This window comes from Balaenoptera physalus (assembly GCF_965194825.1).
Source record: "Balaenoptera physalus genome assembly, chromosome: 17".
Lineage (NCBI taxonomy): Eukaryota > Metazoa > Chordata > Mammalia > Artiodactyla > Balaenopteridae > Balaenoptera > Balaenoptera physalus.
The window spans coordinates 77663994-77688910 of record NC_138895.1 but is presented as its reverse complement, the minus strand read 5'-3'; the positions used below and the strand labels follow the sequence as shown (position 1 = coordinate 77688910).

Sequence of the window (24917 nt, the reverse complement as noted above, 5' to 3'; positions counted from 1 at the left end):
TTGGGAAAGTCATTTAATCTCTTTGAATCTCCGTTTCTTCTTAGGGCAACCTGGGAAACCCCTATCTAGCTGACGGTATACTTTGTCAATCATCTGAGGAAATAGATATGTATGAATGCACCATCCTGTTTGCCTCTTAGTGGCTCCTCCAAGAATATTCATTCATACATTGAAAATGGAAAATGAAAGTTTAGCAGTTACTTAATGAATACCAGAAACTCAGCATATAGCATTTTAAAAAAATAATTAATTTATTTATTTATTTTTGGCTGCGTTGGGTCTTCGTTACTGCACACGGGCTTTCTCTAGTTGCGGCGAGCAGGGGCTACTCTTCGTTGTGGTGCACGTGCTTCTCATTGATTGCAGTGGCTTCTCTTGCTGTGGAGCACGGGCTCTAGGCGTGTGAGCTTCAGTAGTTGTACCACGTGGGCTCAGTAATTGTGGCACGTGGGCGCTAGAGCGCAGGCTTAGTAGTTGTGGTGCACAGGCTTAGTTGCTCCGCAGCATGTGGGGTCTTCCTGGACCAGGGCTCGAACCTGTGTCCCCTGCACTGGCAGGCAGATTCTCATCCACTGCGCCGCCAGGGAAGTCCCAGCATATAGCGTTTTGTCTTATCTTCATAACCATTCTGTAAGTGGAGCTATTATTATCCCACTTTACAGAAGGGAAAACTGAGGGCCACGAATGTTGAATAACTTTCCTAAAGCCATACAACTGGTAAACCAGTACTTGAACCTGGGCCAGGTGGAAGCCTGGGCCACCCCCTAAGCATACCATTTTGGTTGTGGTTCAACTTTAGGATCTGAGAGAGAGAGAATGAAGGAGAGAGAAAGTAGCATGTACTTGGCAATCTCTGTGTACCTGGCACTGTACGTGCATTATTAACTCATTTCACAAACTTAGGTCTGATTCTTAAATGTACTAGGTTCTGGATGCAGGAAAGATGGGTGGGCCACCTTCCGTGTCTCTCAGCAACCTTGAAGAATAGGCGTTAACATCCCACCCCACTGTACACATGCACACGCTGAGGCTCAAAAGGGTAAAAAATTGTCCGTAGCCACCTGCCACATTGGCTTGACAACAGAACGGAAGATGATGGGAGGAAGTGGAGAGAGGGAAATGGTTTTTATAAAAAAGTAATAGAAGTTCATCCTGTTTTCTTTCTCCTTTTCTGTGCAGATGACAGACAACCCTCAGTGCCTTTGTCAAGCCGGCTGCTTCACCGCCCCATCTCTGGTGACAGCATGGGCAAGACCACGTTCTAATTAAGGATTGTCACACACCATCTTCTCTGGAGGGCGGTGACAAAGACAGCTTGCCCCTGTCCTGTACTGCGACCCTTCCTTCGAGGCCCTCACCTCTGAGGGACCCTGGACTGTCAAAAGGATTAATTACCCCTCAACCCCCCTGGATGGGAAAGGAAATCACTGTTATCAAGCTTCGATTAAAGCTTCATCAGGAGACATTATCGGCTGTTTAAGGATTGCTGACGAAGCAGGCCGCTTTATTTCCTGAAAAGACAAATTATATGCCAGCAGAGGCACCCCGCCACAAGTGGTCCACTTAGCCTTTGAGTATCACGGGTGATGTCGGGCACAGCCAGGTGGCCGTTGCCCAGCAGCAGTGGCCATAGGAGGCTTTGAGGCGCCCTGGGGGTCCCCGCCTTGCCTTGCAGTCGATCCTCTGTCTCTGGGATCTTTCTTGGAAGTTCCTCCTCAATTAGGCGTGATTTCCTCCAGCCCATCCCTGGGAGGCCCCCCCATCAGGCAAGCAGACATGGCAACCATGAGGAAAAGGACTCTCAAAGCGCTCACGTTCCTCATCCTCTTCATCTTCCTCACCTCCTTCTTCCTGAACTACTCCCACACCATGGTGGCCACCACGTGGTTCCCCAAGCAGATGGTCCTCGAGCTCTCGGAGAACTTCAGGAGGCTCGTGAATTACCCCCACAGGCCCTGCACCTGTGCCCACTGCATCGGACAGCGCGGGGTGTCCGCCTGGTTCGATGAGAGGTTCAACCGGTCCCTGCAACCGCTGCTGACGGCCAAGAACGCGCTCCTGGAAGAAGACACCTACAGCTGGTGGCTGGTGAGAGCCAGGGCTGAGTGTGGGTCTGGGGGTGAGATGTGGGCGGCCCCTGGCTGCCAAACGCTCAGGCCCAAGTGTGCACCAGGGGCCCTGCCAGGCGCTTGGCAGGATTCAGAATACTGGTCATCCGTACGTTCGTTCGTTCATGCATTCAGCCTCTGTTATTGAGGATCTACTGTGTATATTATAAATCAGAGCAGAGGGTTCTGTAGCAGTTCCCTGTGTCTGCCGTAACAGGTGACCACACGCTTGGTGGCTTACGGCAACGGAAACGCATTCTCTCGCGATTCCGGAGGCAGAAGCCTGAGCTCAAGGTGTCAGCGGGGTCGGTTTCTCCAGGTGCCTCATCTTGAATTCCTTAATTACATCTGCAAAGAACCCTTTTCCAAATAAAGTCTCATTCACAGGTTCCAGGGATTAGGACTTGGACATATCTGTTTAGAGGCCACTATTTAACCCACTCTGGGTATTGAGAAGCAAAAAAAAAACCAGATTCTTATTCTCATGGAATTATATTCTGGCAGAGAGAGACAGATAAGAAACAAATAAACAAGATAGGCTCAGATAGATGTGCTCGGAGGAGGAACAAAGGGGTTTGGGATAGGGAGAAACTTGGGGCAGGGGCCTCTGTAAATGGGGTCATCGGGAAGTCTCTGAGGAGCCAGGAATTGAGCTGAGACCCAAAGGCAGAGAGGGCGCCGGCTGTGGGAGGATCTGGGGAAAGTACTGCCGGTCACAGGAACAGCGAGTGCAAGAGCCCTGGGGCAGCATCAGCTTGGTGTCTTGGAGGAGGAGGAGCTCTGTGTGGCCGTGAGCGGGGGAGGTCTGGGAGTGGGCAAGACCCACAGCGAGGAGTCTGGGGTTTGTTCTAAGTGCAACAGGAAACCACTGTAGAATTTTGATTAGGGGAGGTGCATGATCTGATCTAGTTGTTGAACGCAAAGTGGATTGAAGGGGAGTGAGAAATATCCATTCATTCAAGACTTATTGAGCATCTATTAGATGCCAATATATTGAGATGGAAAAAAACAGCCTTCCCTTTTTAGCTTGCAGGGATGGTTGGGAGAGAAGGGAAAACAGACAATCACAAGGCAGGGTGATAGGTGATAGGCACTCAGGGTCCCTGGTTTTGCTCCTGACTTTCTATATTTTATCAAGAGTGATTTTGAGGAAGCTCTTCATCTCAGATTCTCAGATTGAGGTAATAATAGTCACCTCACCAGGTTTCTCTATAGCACCGCAAACATTAGATTTTAACATTTTTATTTATTTTTGCTGGTTTAACGGGCAAGGAAAAATGAATTTGCATTCTTTCAGCACGTATGAAGGCTGAATGTTTTCCCATGTGGCTCTTACGTTTCATCAAATTGTCCTCCCACGCCCCCACCCCAGCCCTTACGTGCAGTCCTTCTTTGCTGGAGTTTAGCCTCTTGGAAGGGATTTTGCAGGGGAGGAAGGAAGGGGAGAAGGTTCCTCACGAATAGAAATCAACAGAAAGGAGCAGAGCTTTAGAGCTTCTGGGTTCCTTGACAACACACAGACCACATGTTTTGAATAAAGAATCAGGACACCACATCTGACAAGCACTCCTGTCCCTCCAGACGGAGACACAGAATATTGAAATAAAAACCACCCTGGGAATTCCAGGAGGCACCGTAGCTCTGCATAAAGGCCCCCAGACAGCCAGGACAGTCTCTGACAGATCCAGATTTAGGACCCCAAACACAGAGCCCCTGCCTTTAAAGTATGACGAGCCTGGTGGGAAATGCCCTGCAGGATGCTTGGCTGGCAGGGAGCCCGCAGAAGGTGATTGATGCCAGGTGTCAGAGGGACTGGCCCTAGACACGCTCTTCCCCAGACCTACTCGGAGCCCTGGTTTGGAGCAGACCCCTCGTGTCTGCTCCCTCTTCTACTTTGTCTCCGGGAAGAGGGGAAGGACTTGACTGAGGTCACTCAGCCATCCATACAGAGCCAGGCCTGGGACCCGGCCGCCCGCCCCAAGGCACCCTTGTGTTCCCGTCCTCTTGCCCACCGCTGCTCCTCCAGACCCACATGGGAGGGAGGGCAGGCGTGGGGGAATCAGGAAGCAGCCTTCAGGAGCTGGAGGCTGACAGCTCAGGTGCCTTGGGTATCGCAAAGTCCCCCGTGTCCTGCAGCAGTGGGGTGATGCTGGCTGTCTCAGCCTCTGCCTCCAGGCTCTGCCTTAAGATGTGATGCTTCCTCAGGGAGCCTATGACAACCAGCAGCAGCGACTGCTTGAGCGCTGATCGGAGACAAAGAAATACACTGCTTGGAAACTAGTCAGGAAGAGTGAGAGGGGAGAGGGTGTCTTTGAACTTCTGCCCTTTCTCTCCTGCGTGCACGTCAGCAGCCCTCTGGGACTTCCGTTGTCATTTACAAAAGGCAGAGAAGTCAGAAAGTTCCTTCCCAAGGAAGACAGGGACATAGCGGTACTTGACCTGCCTCATCTACCCCAGCTGGTGAGTGGATGCTTTAGGGCTCTAATCCCCAGAAACACAGCTCGATTCCAGCCCGCTGCCCCCGATTTCTACTCAGCTCTGTACTCACCCTGTGGCCTAGATCTTTCCCTCTCTGGGCCTCAATCTCCGCTCCTGCCAATGAGGGTCTGAAACAGAGCCAAGGTTCCTGAAGTGTGAGCCGGTGGGGCAGCGTGATTCCTGGTGATACAGGGGCAGGGCCTTTAAGAGCATCGCATCACGGTCAGGGCGAGGAAGTCATTTGGCTTTAATTCTCTTTCCATCTTTGAAGTTGCAAGGATTAAATGTCGCTCCTTGTTTCATGATGTGCCTCTTTAACACCTGCCCATCTTGGTTCTAGCAAAGGAGGGAGGCTTGCCTGGGCAAGCAACAGGATGGAGCTGGAATCGAATAAAGTGGTTCTGTTTTCATTGTATTGGACACTTTCCTCTTTTTTTGGACAGAATTTTTTACTTCTGCCAAGTAACTCTTGCTTTCCACTTGTGGCAGAGATATGAGATTTCCTTTTAAAATAAACTTACTTTTTAAAGTGAACCGTTAAAGAGGGGTAAGTCAGTAGTAGGTGGACGGGACAACGTGATGCTGCACTCCTAGCATGGGTACCCTGCCGGCTGTGAGCCTTCAAACCCCGGGGCCCCCGAGGCAAAGCAGGCACATGTGTCACATAGTAGGTGCTCAGTAAATATTGCTGAGCACTGGATTCAAGAATGCCGTGTTGCTCCCTTAACCCAGCATACAGTGTCATGCTCCCCGAGGTAATGACATGGATGGAGGACACTCTCTGGTTCTGAGCGCATCTTCACATTGTCAGGGCTCTTCCTGGGTGGGGGCCTCCGAGGAGGTCCCTGCCGGGCAGCTCGGCTGTGGTCCTCGATCCCAGGGGTTCTCAGAGTGTGGTCCCTATATAGCAGCAGCATTACCTGGGAGCCTGTGAGAAATGGCTCTGTTGCCCAGATGTCACACATTAGCCCAGGTGATCGTGTATTCAGGAGCCCGGAGCTGCCCCAGGAGATCCTATCAGAGCAGGTGTTTAATCTGGATATAGTTTTTGTCTTATTGTGGTAAAATACACATAACATAATGTTTATCAACTGTTTATAAGTGTGCAATTCCATAGCATTAAATGCATTCACCATGTTGGGTTACCATCACCACTACCCATACCTGGCACTTTCATCACCTCCAACAAAAGCCCCTTGTACCCATTAATAACCAGGCCCCTCACCACCCCTCTCATCCCTCAGGCAACCATCATTCTACATGCTAGAATTTGGCGATTCTAGTATCTCCTGTAAGTGGAATCATACAATATGTGTCCTTCTGTGTCCGGCAAATAAGCCAGTGAAATAACACTTAGCGTAAGTGTTTTCAAGATTCATCCATTGGGAGCATATATCAGAATGTCCCTTTTTTATAACCGAATGGTATTCCATTGTCTGGATGTTCCACATTTTGTTTATTCACATTCATCCGTCGATGGACACTTGGGTTGTTTCCACCTTTTGGCTATTCTGAGTAATGCTGCAATGAACATGAGTGAACAAGTATGTGCTCATGACCCTGGTTTCAGTTCTTTTTTTTGTTTGTTTTTGTTTTTGTTTTGGCCTCACCTTGCGGTTTGTGGGACCTTAGTTCCCTGACCAGGGATTAAACCTGGGCCCTCAGCGCGGAGTCCAAACCACTGGACTGCCAGGGAATTCCCTGATTTCAGTTCTTTTTAATACTTAGGAATGGAATTGCTGAGAAACCACCAAACAGTTTTCCACAGTGGCTGCACTAGTTTACATTCCCACCAGCAAAGCACAAGTGTTCCAGATCCTCCACGTCCTCACCAACGCATGCTATTTTCCCTTTTTCTTTTACTGTAACCAGTGATGTTTCTAAGTAGAAGTGTGTCTGTGGTCCTGATGTCGTTGCCTGCGGCTTCCGCAGCATGTGAGTGTCTTAGGCTAGAGGAGATGCTAGGTGGTTTTATCTAGAGGACCATCCAGGTCTCCCGGTGTGCCTCTCCTTGGGGATGCTGATTCCTCCAATGCCAGGTGGGGACCAGATGCCTGGGGATCTCCCTACACAATCCCCCCGTCACTGATCTCCTAGACAGTGGCCAAAGCAGCTGCTAGCCTCACCTTCCTCTCCCGCCCCTCCCCTGTCCCTGGGGTTGGGAGTGACGGGTGGGACTCACCCCACAGCCACCTCCCCCTCCCCAAGCTCAGGGACTGGGCTTTCCAAAGGTCAAGGTTCCAGGGCTCTGAGGCAGGGGTGATGTTGTGGGAGAGGCTTCAAGGTGGGTTTATAAAAGCCTGGCTTCAAATCCTGCTTTGGATTCGGGACACGTGCTCAACCGACCTGGGCCCCAGAGCATCCTTTCTCGTCTGCCTTTGAAGTGACACGGCCCTGCGGCTTGGTGACACGGGCAGATGCGATGCTTCTTAGGAAATCTCTCCAGGTTTCACTCTGAGTGGGGGAGTAATGTGCATCAGCGAGTGGTCACCATGCAGCGTGGCCGAGCTCCCCCTGAGGCAGTGGACGGACGTGGTGTACAGAGAGGGGCTTAATAGGGTGACCGACTCGTCCCACTTTTAGCACTGAGAGTCCTGCTTCTAGGGAAACCCCTGGGCCAACCAGGTGGCTGGTCACCCTCAGGATAAACCCAGTGTTTGCCTCCACCTGTGGGTCAGAGAGGTCCCAGGGCAGCTGACCTTGGGTGTGGGTGTGAAAACAATTTGTTAAGCAGACATTGGACTCCTTGATGCATCCAGTAAAGCGCTGATTCTTGATGCATCCGGCAAAGGGCTGATTCTTGGGTCTGGCTGGAGCTTGGTGGTCCTGGGGCTGCGGGAGCTGAGAGGCGGGAGGGTGAGGGGAGCAGAGGGAGGGGAGGCGGGCGTGGAGGGTCACCCGACCCCTCTCCCATGTGCTTTACTCATACCAGCCAGTCTCATTGCGTCGAGGCCAGAGCTGTACCTCGCACATAGTAGGTGCTCAATAAACCTTTGTAGAATGAGTGAATGATGTCTTGCCTTCCCATCTCCCTGAGTGGCCCCTGGGCTCCTGGCAGGGTAGGTGGCTGTCTGAGCCGCCTGCATCTCCAGGTGCCCAGCAGAGAGAAGGGTACTCGGGAGGGGCTGGGTGACCAACCACAGGGGGCTCGGGGCCCAGCAGCGGGGGGCCAGAGGTAACACATCCCGGCTGACTGTGTCCTGCGTCCTCCGCCCACAGAGGCTCCAGCGGGAGAAGCAGCCCAGTAACTTGAACGACACCATCAAGGAGCTGTTCCAGGTGGTGCCCGGGAACGTGGACCCCCTGCTGGAGAAGAGTTTGGTGGGCTGCCGGCGCTGTGCCGTCGTGGGCAACTCTGGCAACCTGAGGGAGTCCTGGTACGGGCCTCAGATAGACAGTCACGACTTCGTGCTCAGGTGAGCGCCAGCCCCTCGCCCCCCAGGCCACCCCGCTGCCCCCCAGGCCCCTGGAGCTGCAGGGGGCGTCATGGCTCAGCATCAGGAGGTCAAGACCCCAGTCCGGGTGTGCCCAGGCTTACCTGGGGACCCCGGGCCCCTCACTGCCCCCTCTGGGCCTCAGTTTCCCCATCTGCACTGCAGATGGACCAACAGGGCCTCTCTGGACGGAGAGAAAAACCATACACAGAGGTACCCATGGGGCTGGGAGTTTGGCCTTGAGAGGCCTGGCCAGAGGGCAAGACTAACTTGAGGACTCTTGTTTAATCTTTAAAATCCATCCCTGTCTGGGAATTCCCTGGTGGTCCAGTGGTTAGGACTCAGCACTCTCACTGCCCAGGGACCGGGGTTCGATCCCTAGTCTGGGAACTAAGATCCCACAAGTCGTGCAGCCAAAAAAATAAATAAAATAAAAGCCATCTCTGTTTTGCCATCTAGGCCATAACATAACTATATACTTTTAATGTAAAATATGTTTCCCTGTCACCAAGTAAAATGGATATTCCAGGAAGATGCCCCACGTCTCTCCCGCGTTTCTTATCATCCCCACACCAGTCACCCGACCCAGGGGCACCAGTGACTCAGACGAGAAGCACAGGCACCTTCTAGAACCATCCCCTGTTTCTGTGGTCTCTGACTTTATGTCTTTAGACCGCTCACCTGACCTTGGGCAGCCTCAGTGTACCTGGTGTCCAGTGGGAATGTCCATGGCGAGGGGGAAAGAGTCAGGTTCAGGGTCAGACAGGCCCTGAGTTCAAGGCTGCCTCTGGGTTACTCTGTGTCCTGGGATAAATTCTTTGCGCTCAGATTTCTTTGGCCATAAAAACAGGACCATAAAGTACGTACTGGACACCGTCATCGTTAAGGGTTAACGATGTGCGTCACTGGACCAGGACAGAGTAGGCCATCGATGGTGGCGATGGTCAGGCTCACTCGAGATCATAAATGAGAAAAAAGTAGCAAAAGCCTCTGAGCTGTGCCGCAATTGCCCCCATTTTACAGATGAGGAAGTTGGGGCCCAGCGAAAGGGGCACAGCGCAGCCTCGCGGAGCTGAAGCTGACCCTCAGAATCGGTGCCCCAGTGTGATGCCTGTCCTTTCTCCCTCCCCCTCCCAGGATGAACAAGGCCCCCACGGCAGGGTTTGAGGCCGACGTGGGCAGCAAGACCACCCACCACCTCGTGTACCCCGAGAGCTTCCGGGAGCTGGCGGAGAACGTCAGCATGGTCCTGGTCCCCTTCAAGACCACCGACCTGCAGTGGGTGATCAGTGCTACCACCACGGGCACCATCTCCCAGTGAGTCCCCTCGGGGCGTCCGGATGAGGGTCACTGCTTGTCCCGCTATTGCCCCTTGCTGTGTGAGGGCCTCTGAGCCCCCCGCCATGCTGTTCCACCCCCTGCAGCCATGCTCGTGCTGTTCCTCCCCCGGAACACCTCCCCTCCCCAGGCCTCCTCCTGGAGGGCAGAGCCCCAGTCCCCCGGCCGCCTCCAGACCCTCCGGCTCTTCTTGGTACCCCTCCTCCCATCACCCCGATGCACCCGGAGCTCCGGCCTTCCTCTTCCTTGCGACTTCCCGCTCCCCCGAAGAGACCTCCCAGGTTTGCTTCCCCAGACACCCTGGAAGCCCCTCGGGAGAGGGAGCCCCGCTGGAAAGGACAGAGCACGTGTTAGTTCTGACCCCATCCTCATCTCTGGGCTGCTCCCCGTTGATGACAGCCTCCGCCCACCCCCGCTTCGCAAACCGTCAGAATGGCGCCGGCTGGGCTGGGGGGCGCGGGCGGGGAGACCGGGCGAGGAGCACGTCGACTCCGGCGGCCTTGGGCACCGAGGCGCTCACATCTTCTGATTTGTTCCGGGCACTTGGCACGGGGCTCAGTGAATTCCCGCTAGTCCTTCTCATGACCCCCGTCCTCCAGGGAGACCCGGAGGCTTGGCCCCTACGCAGAGCCAGGCTCGCACCTGCCTGAAGAGAAGCGGCTGAGTGCCCAGATGGCCAAAAGCCTCCTTGTCTAAGGCCTGGTTAGGAAACCCGAGGGATTTGGGTGCGGGAAACTGGGGGCTTGTGCTCGGAGGAGGAGGGCAGTGAGGGAAGCGGGCTCAGGCAGGGGAGGAGCTGGACCAGCCAGGGCTCAGCTGCCGGCTCCTTCCTCCTGGTCCCACAGGCTGGAACGTGACTTGTACCCGAGGTAGATGCCACGTGAGGCCAGGTGGCCAGGCACTTATACCGTCATCTTGGGGGCACGTGAAATCTTGCGGATGAAAAGGGGGCCATTGTGGGCCTATCAGCCAGCGTCCCAGCAGCGGGGGACGGGTGTTGTGGGCCCCTCCCCTCTCCGTGCGTCTTTGCTGTGTGCACAGCTTGGAGCAATCCCCCTTCTTAACCTTTCTGGGAGAAGGCGGCATAACGCAGCAGAAGGTCCTCGAATTAGCCACAATCGCCCTCTGGTGTCCATAATGGGCCACTGCGAGGAGGTGGGGTCCCTTGGGGAATGAGTGTGCTTTCCCGCTTGCCCCACCTGCCTCTCCAGCCCTGCCCCTACCAGCTGATGCCCAGGCCGCCAGCCCCCTCCCACATTAACCACCTGCCTTGTCCTCCTGCAGCACCTACGTTCCTGTCCCCACGAAGATCAAGGTGAAAAAGAATAAGGTGAGTCAAGGCTCAGGTGCCTTGTCCTCTGAGCTCAGCCTCGCTTTCAAGGCTCTGCGTGAGGACAGAGAGCACCGTCTCCCCTCTCTGCCAGCATCTGGCAGCGGAGAGCCGCTGGGACCCCGGGCTGGTGGGGGTGGTGGCCTCCCACTTAGAGAGTGGAGAGACGAACCCTGGAGAGGTTCCCTAAGCCTGGACCCTGGACCTGCAGCACCACCCGGGAGCTTGTCACCGATGCAGAGCCTCAGGCCACCCCAGATCTGCTGAATCAGAAACGCTGGGTTTTTACAAGCCCCCCAGGGATGCTGGTGCTGTTCGAGTGTTCGAGAACCACTGCCCTACAGCATCAGCATCTCAAAGCCAGACCTCGTCACCTGTCTCCATATCTGCATCTTCCCCAGTGGGCCCTGGAATGGGGTTGGGTAAGACGTGGGCAAGGGGCAGAGGGATGAAGGAAATGAAGTGTCCACCACACCAGACCTTTGCATACACTGTCATGTGTAGATGGAGAGATCAGGTTCAGAGAGGTCAGGTAACTTGCCCAGAGACACACAGCTAGTTCACTGTATGGCTGGAGCTGATGTCTTCCCGATGGTGGCTGTGTGACATTGAGCATGTCACTTAGCCTCTCTGAGCCTCGGTTTCCTCATCTGTAACGTGAGGAGAGGGAGAGCTGGCACGTGGGGTCATTTTAGGGACTGGAGATCATTCAGGCCCATGTTAGGCAGAACGGGTGGCTCGGTGCCTTCCTGCAGCATGACAGGAGTGTCCTTGTCCCCAGCTCATGCTCTTCCCTGGAACCTTCTCCTGCAGCCTCATGTCCCACTCCTTGGCCTCATTTGACTGTACTTCAGATGTCACCTCGTTTGCAAGCCTTCACATCCCAGTGCCTTATCTCCTTCTCTGCTTTGTTTTCTCTCCATGGTCTCATCATTCTTTTCTAGCATCCTCTGTGTCTCCGTGATTTAGGTCACGGTCCGTCTTTTCCACTAGAGCGTAACACCCCCCACCCCGGTGCAGGGTTATGAGTTCCAGTCACAGCAGGGTCCCCTGAGGTTACAATAGCATGTGGCACCTAACACATGCCTGGTATCCTTCTCCAGACCCCTCACCATGTCCTCCCCTCCCGCAGATCCTGATTTACCACCCAACCTTCATCAAGTACGTCTTCGACAGCTGGCTGCAGGGCCACGGGCGGTACCCATCCACCGGCATCCTCTCGGTCATCTTCTCACTGCACATCTGTGATGAGGTAGGACCCCCTCCCCCATGCCTGCCTGCCCCCCCCCAGGGGGTCGGGGACCGAGGGCTCCTCATTCCGTGTTCTCAAGAGGGGCGGCGAGAGCGCCTGCAGTCAGGCAGACCTCCATCCCCCCTCCCGGTCCCGGCATAGCCTGTCTCTTCTAGAAGCTCCGATCCTGTCTCTTTGGTGAGGCTTGCACTGTCTCCCGCACAGGATGTTTTGGGGAGTGGCCATGTTCTCTTGGTGTGTGAGGTCCCCAGGCAGAGCCTGGCCCAGCAGGTGGAAGCTCAGATCTGATCTGGGGGCGAAATAAGCACATCTTGCCCCCAGGAGCATATTATAATCGGGGGAGCTGTCTGGGGTTGTGGTTTCGATCTCAGTTGCTCACCAGAATCATCTGTGTGGAGCTAAATCCCAGCCCCCAGGCCACAGCCCAGCCCACTTCCACCAGAATTCCTGAGATTGGGAACCCGGCACCCAGGGGTTCCACTGTTCACCGAGGTTGAGAATCGGTGATTTTGCCAACCGTGCGTTTCCCATCGTGGACTCGCCTCTCCGTCCGCCAGCCTGGGCCTGGGTGTCCATCAACGATCTGGCTGCTCGCTGCCCCTGGACAGTGAAGCAGGACGCGGACCACAGTGCCCCCCGCTTCTTCCCTGGCCCTGGGTTCAGGCAGGGCACTCCGCTGGCCCTTCTTGTCACGTACGGCCCATCCCCGCCCTCGCCCCGTCAGGCTCATCATTGGACATCGCAGGGAGGAGGGGTCGAGGGGGTAGCAAGGCCCACCCACTGTCTCTGCCTCGGTTGTTCTGCCACCATCTTCACCCGCCCTTCACCCCAGAAACCATACCTGCCTCTCATCTCCCCACCAAGCCCCTACCTCCAGCTGGCTGGTCACAGAGCCCGTGGGCCTGTGCCTCAGAAATGCTCCTCCCATCCCTTACCGCGTGCTCTGGGGCGGGCCCGTGTCCCTGCTGGCATTTTCGGAAAAGGCTGCACTTGCCACGGAGCTGTCTCCTGCCCCTGGTGGGTCCCCGCTCCTGAAAGCTGTCTGCCACTCTGCGGCCCACATAGCTTTCCCTGTCTCTGGAAGCCCCTCCTCCCGTCCCTTCCTGGTCACCTTCTACTCATTTTTCAAGACCCAGTTCAAGTGTCACTTGGAAAGAGCTCTCTCTGCTCTCTCCGGCCTCCTGCCCCTCCGTCCTCAGTGCTGAGGGAGCCCCGGCGTTAGCCCCTGTCCCCCACGGGGGCTCGGTTGGTGCTTGTTATAATTCAGGAGCGCCAAGGGCTGAGACCTGACTCCTGCCTCCCTGATTGCGCCAGCATCCGCCTGAACTCTGATGGATTTAATGCAACACCTGGCACAGAATAAGTGCTCAGTAAAAGTTTGTCATGCGTAAGAAGCACCCCCACCCCGTGCCCCACCCACCGAACAGTGAGGACCCCTGGACCAGATGGGCGTTAGCCCAATGGAAGACAAGGATCAGCTCCTACCGCCCACCTCACTGTGGTCATCACTCTTGGCCCCATTTTCCCTATGAAGAAAGTGAGGCTCAGAGAAGTGATTTGGCACTTGCAGGGCGTATCAGCAAGAGGTAGAGCTGGGATTTGGAGCAGACCGCTGGGCTTCGAATCCCTGCTCCTCAAGCCTTGGAGAAGAGGTTGTGCCTCCCCAGAGGTGGACCCAGCACCCTCAGGGCCACCCACAAGAAGTAGCCTCCCACTGTGCCTTCTGGCATTGGACTCGAATTTTACTCAACTTGCCTTTGCTTCACCAAGCCTCTGGGAGTTCCAGGCTCCTGGAGAGGGGTTTATGTGAATCCTTGGAAGTGGTGTTTACAGAGTCTGGGGGTGCCTGCAGGCTGTCTCTGTTAGAGGGTCCACCTGCAGCCCTGCTGTCCGGTTCTCACCTTTGCTCTGCCCCGGCAGGTGGACTTGTACGGCTTCGGGGCAGACGGCAAAGGTAACTGGCATCACTACTGGGAGAACAACCCGTCGGCGGGGGCTTTTCGAAAGACGGGGGTGCACGACGGGGACTTCGAGTCCAACGTGACGGCCACCTTGGCATCCATCCACAAAATCCGGATCTTTAAGGGAAGATGACGCTGTGAAGGGCTAAGGGCAGATGCACCAGAGCGCACCTCTCCACGTCCAGCCCCAGCTTCTCGCCAGAGCCATTGCGCTCTGGGAACTTGGAGGGCCAGCCTCAGGGGTGTGCCCAGGTGCCCCTCGCAGCCTCTTGCACCCCAACATTTGGCAGCATCTACTCAGCAAGGTTGCCGAGCCCTGCTGGGGCTGCAGAGCAAGTCTCAGAACCAGTCTGGGGTGGGGAGACCCCTCTCGCTGCTGTTCCGGGCTGGGGAAGGTGGGGAGAGGTCCAATCCGAAGATTCCCACATTCTAAAGAAGAGGATGGTCTCCTGGGGAGGACGCACAGAGACTCTCCTCTGCTGAGGGGTCCGGGGCCAGCTCTCTGATTCTCGCTGGGAAGTTTCTGGGTGAGGATGACCCCCAGGACAGCCATGCGGGGCCTCCCTCACATGGTAGGACCACCCCGCCTTCCCTTTCTGCCCAAAGCTCATTTATGATGGCCAGAAGGGCTCCTCACCCCCTAAGGTCTTCAGAGACTCTAAATATCCAGATGTCTCTTTCCCAAGCTGCTGTTCCCTTGAGTAATCAATCTTTGTGGTTATCATGATGGCTGAGAGCAGATCTGACTCCTTCCGTGTGCCTTTGTATTGGGGAGAGAGATGCATGCATTTGGCTGAAATGAGGCAAAAGCCCCGACTTGGGAAAGGGGACCGCAGCAGTGCACCCCCCTTACTCTGTAGCTGGGGACAGTTTCCTAGTTCCCTGAGCCAGCGTCTGAGTTGGAATAAAGCTCGGATGATACTTGGCTCCATCCAGAGGCCCATCAGCCATGGACTGTCCATTCTTATTTTCACAGACTGCTGGATTTGGTGCCCGTAACCTTCCAGAGCTGTGCAGGAGGCCGCCGCCAGCCAGCAGTTTCCCCCAGGAGTCTACGCTCTGGGCCAGATCCCTCCTGGTCACCTGTGTGGTGTCCTGGGGGTTGCAGGGTCATTCTAGGAACGTGACCATTAGAGGGGAGAAGTCATACCTCATCCTTCACGTCCCAGCTGCTCTTTCTTCCTTGTCAGCCTTCCTGATTATTTATTATTTTGTTTTTAAAATTCAGCTGACATCATCTGCACTTTGTGACTCAATTGCTCTCGCTTCAGCTGGCAGCTGTGGTATGGGCGCTCAAAGCCGGTTTTGTAGGAATCCTCAGACTTGGGGTACCGTAGTGTCTAGGGCTTGAGGGCTTGCTGGTGGGCAGATCCTGCGGTGTCAGGTTGGTAGGTTTGTAGAATGCTCTGTACCTCCTTCTCTCCCAGTCCTACCTTTCTTCTTTCTCATTATGGGCTTAGATTCAGTCTCAGGCTAGGAATCGCCAAACCCAGCAGCACTGTCTTGGGGCCGGGTGGGGAGTAGAGTCACAGGCGTAAAAGGACAGTGATTTTTGGCTCCAGTTGCTGACATTTAATCAAAACAAAACAAAACAAAAAATACCAGCCCGTTTTTTCTGTCAAGAGCATTTCCTAAAAGGCCATGGATACTTTGAGGAGTTGTGACCATGTCCTGGTCTGGGAAGCCAGGGGGCCGCCTCCGCTGCTCCCTGCAGCCCTCTGGATAAGCCCTGCCTCCCCAGCCTCACTTTCTCCCTCTGCAAATGGGGAGGGAGGAATGATGAAGGTCACGGACCACAGATGGCAACGGGCATTCACAAGCATCCCTAGAAGTCACACACCACGTTTTGTTTTTCCCGAGTCTCCGTATATGAGTATTTTTCTGGGGACGGGTTCCAGTTTTTATTCGGTTCTCAAAGATTCAGGATCCAGAAAGTGTTTTTTAAAAGCTAACAAACAAAAACCTGTTCCGGCTTTAAAATTCTGCAAAATTGAAGACCCTCTTGACTGATAAAAGGCTTGTAAATTGCTGTGAGGTCATTATTCCGAACATAAATCCTCAGAGGCTAGAGCTCATGGGAGTACTTGACGTGAAGAATTCAGCAAATGTGTTGGTCGGCTGATTAATCCCAGGGACGAACCTTGCAGAAATGGACACTGGCGCAGGGAGCGGTGTGGGCTGACCCCTGAACTCTCTCTTCCCTTCTCCTGAAAGCCAAGTCTGTTCAGGGTGATGGGGTCAGAGGGAGCGCTCAGCTTTCCTGGATGTGCTGAGTCAGGTCCCCAGAGCAGACAGGTGTCCACAGCTGAGCTGCATGCCACCTGGGTCGGCCGCCTGGTCCCCACTCCACCTCTCCTTCCCACCAGGCTGTTCACTGTGAGATGCCTTTCAGCCCTTGGATCCCATTTTACAGATGAGAAGAGCAACGCCAGAGAAGGAAAGTGATTGCAAAAGTGAACCAATTGTGAAACAGATTTTGAGCCGAAATAGGGTGTTCTTGGCTCCACGCTATAACATCTAGAGGTGGGCTTTCCCAGCCAGGCTCATCCAGCCCCTCAAAGAACTGTAGTCGCTGTAGGTTTCGGACTACAAGCCTCTCACCACCGGGCTTCGTTCTCAGGCTGCCCGCGGTGGCCCGAGGCAAGCGGTAACCTCGGCCTTCCCACACCGTCCTTCCAGTGGAGGAGATAGCATCATGCTCTCCCAGAGCTGGGGCAGATATCATCTTATGGCTTCACAACGGTCACCTAACCGAATCCAGCCAGCCATTGTGGCCGGGATCAACGCACCATTGCCTTAAACCAGCGGGGCCCACGCCGGGGTGAAGGTGGCCGAGAACTGGACAGGGGTGTTTCCCACGGGGATTTGGCCATCAGTGGAGGACGAGAAGCACGCACACGGGGAGGCTCCTGCATGAACGGTGTACGCAGTCGGGCTCCCCGGGGCTCCAGGACCCCAGCCCAGGGCTCTGTCCACTCCGCGGGCAGAGAGCTCCTTGGAGACCAGCCCCGGGCACGAAGCAGAGGTGTCTCTGCCTGCAACCATCAATGCTGAGCCTGAGGCCGAAAGGCTGAACTGATGAGGGAGAGAGATGTCACCAACATCCCAGACATCTGACTCTCCCAGGGAGTGAGGAGGCTGCTTTCTCAGCTGGAGCAAAGCAGTGCCTGCAGCCACGCGACCCCTGGAGCCCCTGCTCTCACCCACCTGTAGGGGAACAAAGGAGGGTGGGTTTGTAGTAATCTGGGGTAGAGAAGAAAGTTCTTGAATTGATGCCTTTTGAAACCCTGGCTTCATCAGGCATCGTCCAGCAAACCACGTGGGCTGGGCTTAGTGGGAGAAGCCAGATCCAAGGAAATAGGACCTAAAAGAGAGAAGCCAGGTAAGAAGGGAGGGCAGGCGATTTTTGTCACGGGGAGTGGGGGTGGGTTCAGCGACCTGATGGCATCCCAGGCTCTGCCGTGGCCAGAAGGGCCAGCGAGAGGCCAATCCTACCTCGATGCAATCTGGGCCTCTGGATCAAAGGTGGAACAGAATCACAGAGAATATTTAAAACTGTGATGTTTGCTTTAACTGTTCTCTTCACGGCAGCCTGAACCCAAAGGAAAAAATGGAAAACTGAAAAGAGCTCACTCTCCCTCTCATGGTTGTGGTCGGAAATGCTTTCTCCAGGGAAGCCAAAGATGGCTGGACTCCAGCAACTGGCAACTGTCCCTGCTCCTCCAAAGAGTTCGGGGATGTCACTGTGTCCATCACGGACATCTGGTTTGCAGCACACGTGGCCTCAGGCCACTGGCTGGTCATCCTCTCCTGGGGTCTGAGCTAACAAGTTTTGAGCCCTCCTCGGGGGCAGTCCACGACACCTCTGCAAAGAAAAGAAGAGGGTGTAGGAGGAACAGCGGGCCAGGCAAAACAGCATCACATAGACTGTCCTTACCCAAAGCGCTGCATTTCCTGCAAGCAGCCAGCCTCTGGCCTCCTGTTTCCCTCCCAGACCATCAGAGGTCCGTACTCGTGTTGAACTTGACCCCGTTGCTCAGCTTCTGAACTGCCATTGTCGCCCTCCTGCCCAGCATCCTGGTCCAGACATCAGCTTTAACCTGGGAGCCCTCACTGGGCACCGGTAGGACGGACATGGGTGCACCATCACGTTAGCACTTAACTGAATTCATGTCAAAGCCAAAGTTTCCTGAGCACTTTTTCCTCTTTGCAATCTTGTTGGGTTGGTTAGTGGTGTTTTAAAATCTGCTTTCTTTGCCCCCCTTTGCCTCACTCCCATGTTTTGCAGCTAAGTGTTTGTTCATCTGGATGCTTTTTGAATGAAGTTGTCAAGAGTCTGCCTTCCTCAGCCTCTGCTCTGTTTATTTTTAATTTATTGTTGAACATTTCCAATGATCCGAATCAAAGTGAATAAAAAAGAGCTATTTTATTGTTTGGGTGTGTCTGTCGTTTTTCTGTGAGGGCTGTACCTTGGTGCTGTCTCTTGAGGTTTCCACTCAGGAGATGTTTTCAGTCCTAAAAAGACGCCTCCTGTGTTAGTGTCTGCCCTGAACCAAGTGCCCAGATGTTCAGGACATGGAGAGATGGCCTCTCCTCAGATGCAGCCGTGCCTTCTCCCTGCTGTGTGACTGTGGTAAAGTCGCCCAACCTCTCTGAACCTCAGGTGCCTCATCTGTCCAGTGGGGACCACTCTACGGGCCAGCAGAGGGAGTGTGAAATGAAGAATAGATGCATCGTAGGAGTCTGGAGGAGACACAAGCCCGCTGCTCCAAGCGTTTGCTGAATGAAATAGCCCAATGTGGGCAGAGTTTGTGTCCATCCTTCCCAAAGAAGGCTCGTCCATGAATGGATGCAAGTCTGATCCAGAGTTGGCACAAACTGCCCAATTTTTAAAATAGATCCAACCATCCACTACCAGGACTCTGTAAAGTTGGTGTAAATAACACTACTTCCCGATTTGCGTGGCACTTTACAGTTTGCACAACACCTCCCTAGGCACGATCTTGAACTCTCTCAGCAGCTCTGCAGAGCTGGTGAATGGGTGCAGGCAGTTGAGGCCAGAGGTGAAGTTCAAGCCAAGCCTTCCCTCTCCAGATCTGGGGCTCCCTGTTCTCTGCGGTGACACCTCCCGAGTCACTTGAGAAGTTTGTCTGTGGTGGCTTTCTGAAGGCAGCCCCCGGAGGCAGGACGGTGCAGAGATTAACACAGGCTCCCAGGAGTCAGGCTCCCTGGGCTCCTACTTATTAGCTGTGTGAGTGAGCGAGTTACTTAACCTCTCTGCATATTTCCTTATGGATAAAGTTGGGATGATGAAGTACCTCCCATACAAAGAGGCGTTGAGGGTTAAGTGAGTTATACCATACCTGGGACCTGCTCTCATCAATTGTTAACAGGCTTCCTGACCCTTCACTCCATCAGAGACCCATCTTACCCCAAATTTATTCCTAGTTGGTATCACATTAGAGCTGCAATGTGGACAAGTGGCCACGAGGTGCCGACACCTGGACCCCAGCCCCACTGGATGAGCTGGGCCAGGCAGGAACTCATCACTCCACGGAGCCCCCGGCAGGGAAAGGAATCAGCCAGGGCCCTCCACAGGGAGCCCCGAGGATCTAAAGGCACTTCTTTGCGACCCTTCAGGCACCCGCCAGAGACAAGCCAAAGCCAGCCTGCTCTGCACCACCTTACACTTCCCACAAACGCAGGTCCCCCAGGATTGGCTGTGGGAACCCTGGGGAAATCCACCCAGCAACACCCCTCAGGCTGCTGCAAACACTCACTTGATTGTTCAACAAAGAGCTAATGGAATTAAAAAAAAAAAGAACAAAATTTTGTCGTTTACTACAACATGGATGGATTTGGAGGGCATGACTCTAAGTGAAATAAGTCAGACAGAAAAACAAATACTGCATGATATCACTTATACGTGGAATCTAAAATATACATCAAACGAGTGATAACAAAAGAGAAACAGACTCACAGATACAGAGAACAAACCAGTGGTTACGGGCTGGGATGGGGGGCAGCAATGTGGAGGGCACGGGGTGGGAGGAGGGAGGTACAAACTACTGGGTGTAAGATAGACTCAAGGGTGTACTGTACAACACAGGGAATATAGACAATATTTTGTGATAACTGTAAATGGAAAGTAACCTTTAAAAATTGTATAAAAATTATTTTAAAATTTAAAAAATGTTAGTTAAATTTTAAAAAATAGATAAAAAACCAACCAAAAAAATTTCTAATTTCTTTTTACTTTCTACCATAAGGATCTTTACACGTACACAAAGATTGAAAGGAGAGAGTATATGATCCCAGGTGTTAAATTCAACGATCCTCAGTGTTTTCCACATACGCCCCCTCATTTTTTCTTTTCCTTTCTTTTTCATCATCATTTTTTGTAACCAGCTGTGTTTAGGGAGCTGCCTCAGATGTCACTTTGCCCCTGTGCGTGAGTGAGTAGGTCTCTCGGAGCGTGCCTGTCCCATCTGCCTGAGTGTCACCCACCAAGTGGGGGTGTCCCCAGGCCCTCTGACGCCCCGTCCTCCAAATGCCTTTGGAAGGTGGTTTATTTACACCAGGATTCACTAAAGTCATGTCACCAAAGATCTGTCCCTTCCTAAGCAAGGAGGTCATGTGAGGTCCAGGATGCTGTGCTTCTAAGGGCCTGAGAAGAAACACCGCCACTGATTCGTGGGTCCCTCTGTACCCACTGGGGAAGGGCCAGCTTCTCCTTCGCTTCTGCTTCGCTCACTGAGTCAGCACCCACCAAACACCTCCGGGGCTCAGGTACTAACCAGCCCTACTTCATCAATATCCATCTGTGGGATGATGATGGTGATGCATTTTTCCCTTCTCCCCCCCACCTGCCCCGCCCCCAATGCCCACCGCTGGGTCTGTCCAAACTCTGGAGCCCTGAAGAGCAAGACGATTCCCCTTCCACATGTCAGAGTCACAGCTCTTTGGTCATCTTCAGCTGAAGCATCAGGTCCTCATGGAATCAGCAAATTCCAGGTAACCTGCTTCTCAGAGTTGCTAGGCACCTCGCCACGCCTTTTATCTGTGGTCACGTGGAAGGATTCAGAGACTGGTTACACTCAACTCCAGTCCCACTGCTATGGACTGAATTGTGTCCCCAAAATCCGTATGTTGAAGCCTTCACCCCCAGTGTGATGGTATTTAGAAATGAAGCCTTTGGGAGATGATTAGGTTTAGATGAGACCCCATAATGGGATTAGTGCCCTTATAAGAAGATACATAGTGAGAAGGCAGCTCAGCAAAACCAGATCCCAGCTGGGCTCTGGGAAGCACATCCCTCCCCCAATCTCTCGCCCATCTCCAGATCTCCACGTGGTTCACTGCTCAGGCTGTCCTGGCTGCTGCAATCAGGGATAGAAAAGTCAGTTCAATTGGATGAGATAAGCAAAAGGGAATTGAATATTTTGCTCCAGTTCTAAGCCGCACTCTCCAATTCAGCTTGACCCGAAGTACAATTAGCATTTGATTTTGACTGGCTCCTGAAGCAATCTCGCCATGAGCCCAGAGCTCAGGACAGTAAGGTGGGCTTGAGGCCTTAAGGCCCCAGCCATTTGGAATCAGAGACCTGGACCTTATCAGGCTATGGACCTTGGAGGCCGTGGATCTGGCTGGAAGCCTGCAGGCCAAGGGCACAAGTTGGTAGAAACTCACATCACCAATTTGCAGTCTGCCGCGACTGAGGGAAAGTAGGCAGCAAGACGGTGGGTACCAGTGATAGGGAAAGGGAAAGTGTTGCACCCAGATGGCACACGCTGCAAAGGAAGGTTTGGGGAGTGGGTGTGTGTGATGTCCAGAAACATCAGTGTGGCCAGCGGAGACATGGTCCTCACCCTGGACACTGCTGCTGAGAGCTGGACGTGAGTGGCCATAGGCTGGGGTGGCAGTCGTGTCCACAGGACCCTCCAGGCACGTCTCACAAGACAGGGCAACGAGCTACCAGCCTCTTTTCAGGGCCAGGCATCCCCTGGATGCCACATGCCCAGCACACTTCCTGGCTTGTGCAAGACCTCTGCAAAGGGTCCTGATTGCTATCAATTCAGAACATCCTTTCTCCAGCCCTGGGGAAGGGGTGCTTACGTATAACCTATTACTGTGGTAAGTTGAGTGCCCTGAGGGCACCTTCAGATCCACGTACGTCCAGGCTCAGCTTCCTATGGGGACCGACCAGTTCTGAGAACTCCTTCCCCTCCGTGTTTTAAAACATTTGGACTGGCTTTCCTGAAGCTTTATCCAAAACAGGGAGCTAGAGGTGGTGTAGATTTGCGGATCGCTGGACGATCCCTTTCCTTTGTAAGTCCCCCGAGAAGGACGCTTGTCTGGGTCACGGGCACACACAGGTCCTGGGAGTCAAAGACCTGGATTCAGACACGGACCTTTTCTGTAAAGTAGGAACGATGATTCCTGATTTGCCTGTCTCACGCGAGTGTATGAGAAACTAACATACGTTATGTGCACATACACTTCATTTGATAAATATGTACCGAGAGCCACTGGGGGCTGGGCAAGACAGGTTCTGTGACATCAGAAGGTCACAGTCTTATGGGGGGACAACAGTAACACCAGGAAAAGTGGGAGATTATTAATAATGATCATAGTTCCCTTTCACACGCTGTCTAAGTGCTTTGCCTACGTTAGTCTCATTTAATCCTGCAGCAATCCTGCCAAGAGGCACTGTTCCTTCTAGAGGAGAATTTAACAAGGAAACTGAGATTCCAGGAGATGAAGTAACTTGCCAGGGTGGGAGGGGTAGAGCCAGGGCTTCAACAGCAAGGTGCTGAGTTCCCCCACAAGAGTGTGAGGACAGGGGACTGTCTGCTTTGCTCCAAACTGAAGCACTTTGGAGATGAACCCTCACGGAGTGGTAGCCCTGCCCTGGGAGCTGCCAAACTTTCACTGTGATCTTGGCCAAGAGCCTGACCAGAACACCGAGAGACAGTGGCCACCAGAGGGTGCAATGGAATCGCCTTCAGCCGGATTTTCAACACAGAAAGGGTTTGAAAACCACATGAAAAAACTCACACACCCAGGTCAGAACTTAAAAAGACTTGGCTATTATCAAGTCCACAACCTCCAGATAAGGAGATTGAGATCTTTGTCACTCAGCCAAGAGAACTGGGTCAAGAGGAATAGTCTGGACGCAGTTGGAAAAGGTCAGAACCCCAAGCAAATGAGGACTGGCTAAAAAGCTTTACATGGTGTCGCATCGTCACACAGCGTAGCTGGGCCCAGGCCCCTGCTGTACCTCCAGACCTCAGAATTTCACTAGCTTCAAACTCCCACCCTTTCTCTGCGACTCATTCTAATCTATGGGGTAAACCTGATTTCTTGGACTTAGTTTCTTAACCTGTAGAATGAGTATTAAATGAAAAAGTATATGGAAAGCAAAGATGGCAGCATCACATTTTCTGAGTTCTTTCTCTGTACCAGGCATTCATCAGGCATTTTCTCGTTCAGTTCTCACAAGAGCCCCTTGGATGCGATAGTGCTACCGCCTTCACGGAAGATCTGAGGCTCAGAGACTGTTGGCTACTTGCCTGTGGCCACATACTCCATCAGTCAGGATACAACAGCCTGGTGCTGCAGCAACAAATAAGCCCGAGAATCCCAGTGACTTAGAACAGACGACAGAGGTGTATTTCTTGCTGTGTCAGAGTCTGATGGGTTTGGCAATTTCCCTACATGGGCCCTCCATGTGGTGACCCGGGCTCCCCTGTTGTTTTCATCTTGTGACAGTACCAGCTTCAACTTCAATCCGTGGCCTTCAAGGTCACTGGCAAGGGGCCAAGGGGATGGAGGTGACTCACTAAATCTTAACTTGGAGTCCACACCCACCACTTCCACTCAAGGTCTAGTGGCCAGAGCTACCCACGTGGTCCAAACAAAACTGCAAGGGAGGCTGGGAATGCGGTGGAGTGTCTAGGATAGTAGAGGAGCAGTATCTCCACCCATGTCTTTCCTTGACGTCACAGACATCAGAGAGCTGCTGGTGAGAGGCGCCCTGGCTCTGCCCTGTGAGTCCTGAGTGTACCTGGGCAGAGCACTCCATTCTGCAGACTCAGCAAAATGCAGACAGGCCAGCCCGGACCCTAGGGAAGGACCCCAGAGACAGGGGTAGTGGAATCAAGGCTGTTCAGCCTAGTCTTCATCAATGCCTTCTATTATCCGAAGGGCTGTCGTGCAGATGAGAAGCTTGGTGTGTCCAGGCGGCTGTTAGCATTACCTTTGTCCAGCTCCTTCTGTGCAAGATGGTTCTTCCCAATGTAGACGCCCTCAGCGATGGCATGAGCTGCTGTCTCAGGAAGGAAGTGAGCTCTCTTTTGGTAGCTGTCTGAGCAAAGGCCAGAGAACCACTTTTGGTAGATGCTAAGAGCAATTTGGACGTCAGGAAAGACACACTGGGAAGAGAGGGTGGATTTTGCCAGTGACTCCAAGCCGTTCCCATTCTTGCAGACAGCATGGCAGCTGGACCACACACTGGCTCCGGGCTCTCCGTTTCCAGATCTGTACGCTGGAGGATCTGGACAAAATCTATATGTTTCAAGCCTTTATATGGAAGGACATCTAATCTCCTACTTGCCCAAAGTCACAAACAGAAGTTCCGTGAGGCCAGGAACGGTGTCTATTTCTTCCCTTCTGAATTCCCCGCTCCTAGCACAGTAGCAGGCATGTAGTAGGCACTCAAAAATTGTGTTGCTTGACTAAGTGGGCCTTTGGGAATTTATTCAATTTAAATAGAATGAATGCTAACATTTATTAAGTATCTCCCATGTTCCAGTCTGTTTGTAGTGTTTGCAGGATGTCACTTACCTGCTACGCAGTTCCGGGGGCAAGTCTTCTTCCTGGCATGCACATTTTACAGATAAAAAAGAAGGAGCGACAGAAACACAACACTGAAGATGGTCATCAAACCACAAGAGAGGAAGGGAAGAAAAAAACCTGCAAAAACAAACCCAAAACAGCCTCTGTGGAGAACAGTAT

At 53.3% G+C, this 24917-nt stretch overlaps 1 protein-coding gene across 2 annotated transcripts in view; it reads left to right on the top strand.

Moving 5' to 3' along the window:
• ST3GAL1 (ST3 beta-galactoside alpha-2,3-sialyltransferase 1) overlaps positions 1–18335 on the top strand; it is an 85183-nt gene extending 66848 nt beyond the window's left edge. For both annotated transcript variants that reach the window (XM_082433867.1, XM_082433866.1), the window contains 6 exons: positions 1180–2088; positions 7806–8002; positions 9158–9337; positions 10643–10688; positions 11821–11940; positions 13861–18335. In XM_082433867.1, coding sequence (XP_082289993.1) covers positions 1777–2088; positions 7806–8002; positions 9158–9337; positions 10643–10688; positions 11821–11940; positions 13861–14034 — 1029 coding nt within the window. In that variant the 5' untranslated portion in view covers positions 1180–1776 and the 3' untranslated portion in view covers positions 14035–18335. The remainder of the gene's footprint in view (positions 1–1179; positions 2089–7805; positions 8003–9157; positions 9338–10642; positions 10689–11820; positions 11941–13860) is intronic.
• The last annotated feature ends 6582 nt before the right edge of the window (positions 18336–24917 follow it).